Raw genomic sequence first — 2,995 nt, 5'->3', positions numbered from 1 at the left:
CTGCAACAGTTCCATGATACATCTTCAAGGATATGAACATGTATGGCTAAGCACAATTGATAACAGTGCATCTAAATTCCAAAATCAATCTCTGCAATAGTCTATGTGTTTCCTATTGCCAAAGGGGCCCTTTAGAGTAGTGAGAGAAGATCTTCACCCTGAAACCCACAGCGTCCCTTTTCAGCAGGAAGTAGCTAAGAGAATATGCCGTTCCCTTTTCCTTATGAATCAGGGTGAAGCCTCTCTCAGGGAGGAGGGATAGGGAATTGCAATGCATACAATGACAAAGGAGATTATTCAGAACTGGCTTTGAGAAGCACTGTGACAATGGGTCAATTAAAACAGACCTCCAAGGGGGTAAAAAATAAAGAGGAACAAACTGGGGTGGGGGGTAGAGAAAATAGTGCAACAATGAATGAATGAATGGAAATCCAAAGTATCTTTAAATGTTCATAAAAATTAATAAAATTTAAAAAATATTTCATCTACTTACTACAAGGGGGGAAGTTAAAAACCACTAGTTGTTCTTTAGGAGAAAGATGTGGTAGTCTGCTTTTGTGTAGGCTTACAGCCTTAGAAACACTCTTTGGCAGGTCTACTCTCTCCTACGGTTTCACCAAGACTCAGAATTTATTTGAAGGCAATGCATTTGATTTTGGTTTCTTACCATGCTGACCTCTATTACCATGAAAATATTAATAGTTTAATATAAGATTTAATGGTAAAGACAATCTGATCCAATTTTCAACAGAAAAAAACCACAAAAAGATATATATGTATATATAAATAATATATACGTTCTTGTTTTTGGATAGGATTTTTCAACATTATTAAGATGTCAGTACTTGTAGGTTTATTTATAAATGTGATGTATTCCCAATAAGAAGATAAAAAATTTTTTATCTAGAACTAGACAAATTAGTACAAAAGTTCATATGGAAAAATAAACAAGTAAAACAGTTAATATTAGAAAGATAATGCTTTGTATTATATCAAAGCATACTACAAAGTCTCTATTATTAAAACAATGTGATTCCAGCATTGAATAGACAGATCACTGAAACAGAATGTAGAAACAGATTAAAGAACATATGCCAATACAAAACACAACAAAGTTGCTATCTGAAATCAATGGAAAATATAATTTTTATTTTTAATAAATGGTGATAATTTGGGATGTATTATAGGATTCAGGAAAAGTGATGTTAAATTTCTTGGAAAGTTTATTGTATTTAAATTTTTATATTTACTAAATATATTTCTTTTTGAGCTTTCCTTTAAAATTCATGGTCATGTTTACTCTGTCCCTATCAGCCCCTACATTATCATTATTACAGTAATTATCGTGCAAAAAGTCATCTGCCATCTATGTTTTGAAGTCTTAAATGCCCACTTACTGTATTTGTATTAATAATAATCGTATATAATGAAACTGTTTAAATACAAATAAAATTTCTGATAAGATCAAGAACTATTATGGATATAGAAACTTTTACAAAGAACTCGTTATTTTTCATTTGAGCACTATCCCTATATAAGCTCACATAATGATAATAATAATAGTTATTATTATTATTTTCACATTAGGCCTAACCCTCTAGATAGACAAACTATAGAACAGGACAATAGAAACCTGATGAACCCAAATCCAAAAAATACCTGTATATTGATGTAGCACTTGTCTTAATTCCTGTAAGCAATGGCTCTCAGGGCTAAAATCAAAAATTACATCATGATGATCCAAGAAACTACACTTTCGGTGAAAGATGATTTTGCCAAGTTCAAACATTGCTTTTACATAAGGATCACTGGTACTAGGAGAGAAAGTTGAGACAACATGTTAATAAATTACTTAAATAACGGTTTACAAGTATCTTTTATACTCTCATGTCACTGACCCGTTAATTTGGCAGTTGGTCTCCTGGGTGAAAGCACATTTCAAGAGTATGTCCAGGGTCATCAAGTTGATGTGTTCAAAGACCTCCACAATTGTGTGCTGAGTGATTAACATCTTCTCCCACTTATCCTAGCAAAGGAAGTCAAGATCAACATCATCACTATCATCAAACTGCCTTTGTCTGATGGTTCCTCCAAGTCTTCTCATTACACTTAACAATCATGTCTCCTGACATTATACTCTAAGGAAAACAGCTCAGGTGCAGCAGGAACCAGAGGTCACATAAATAAAAAAAGACAACTGCTTACTTTGGGCAAGAGCAAGTGAAAATATATTTGGCTGGGTAAGAATGAAGATGAAGAAAACTGGTAAATGTCCTGAGTTAAGGATCTGTAGCCTTTCAATATCACTAAAACCCTATTGTGGAAGAAGTACATTAACACAGACAATCTTACATACATCCATAATTATAATAAGTTTCCTCAGGGTTTTTCCCTACTTCAGTGCCCAAATGACTAAGAATCCTGTTACTGCTTTCAACTATCAAAATCATACTAATAATAAATCTGAAACTTTTATAAGAAATTTTTTTTATTTAGAAATGCAAGACAGAAAGAAGAAAAGATAGGAATAATGTCAGGAGGAACTGGTTCGGAGTCAAGCTACTGTACCCACTTTAAACCAAAATAAAAACAAGGAAAAAAACCTTACCGTATCAAGTGAATTATGACTTGTAGAAAACCTCATGTGTATGTGACATTACAGTATTATTTCATAGGGTTTAATGACTGATTTTTCAGAACAGATCAACATATCTTTCTTCAATGATGCCTCTGGGTAGATTTGAATCACTGATTCCTAGTTTAATCACCAACCACTTAAAATTTGTGTCAACCAGGAACTCTTGGGCCTTTTTTTACTTGTTGCTGTTAGATGCTGTTGAGTCAGTTATGACTGATACAACATTAACAATCTCTGAGTCGTTTAAGCCTTTTGTTACGGCCACTGTATAACTCCATCTGGTTGGCAGTCTTCTTCATTTTTGCGTCCACTTCTGAAATGGCAGGCCTCTGAAAACCCTATGTACAACACAACACA

General features: G+C 33.5%; 1 protein-coding gene across 1 annotated transcript in view; it reads right to left on the bottom strand.

The window, feature by feature from the left end:
- Nucleotides 1–2,995, bottom strand: part of LOC102863247 (cytochrome P450 4X1-like) — a 102,770-nt gene that overhangs the window by 42,903 nt on the left and 56,872 nt on the right. Inside the window, exons 5-6 of the mRNA XM_006902914.1 lie at nucleotides 1,899–2,026; nucleotides 1,660–1,814 (exon numbers count right to left, since the gene is read on the bottom strand). Of these exons, the coding sequence (XP_006902976.1) occupies nucleotides 1,660–1,814; nucleotides 1,899–2,026 (283 nt within the window). The remainder of the gene's footprint in view (nucleotides 1–1,659; nucleotides 1,815–1,898; nucleotides 2,027–2,995) is intronic.

This window comes from Elephantulus edwardii, unplaced genomic scaffold (genome assembly GCF_000299155.1).
Source record: "Elephantulus edwardii isolate Elephantulus edwardi_28Jun2011 unplaced genomic scaffold, EleEdw1.0 scaffold00471, whole genome shotgun sequence".
Lineage (NCBI taxonomy): Eukaryota > Metazoa > Chordata > Mammalia > Macroscelidea > Macroscelididae > Elephantulus > Elephantulus edwardii.
Note: the sequence above shows the minus strand (reverse complement) of the source record. Positions and strands in the feature narration are given on the sequence as shown.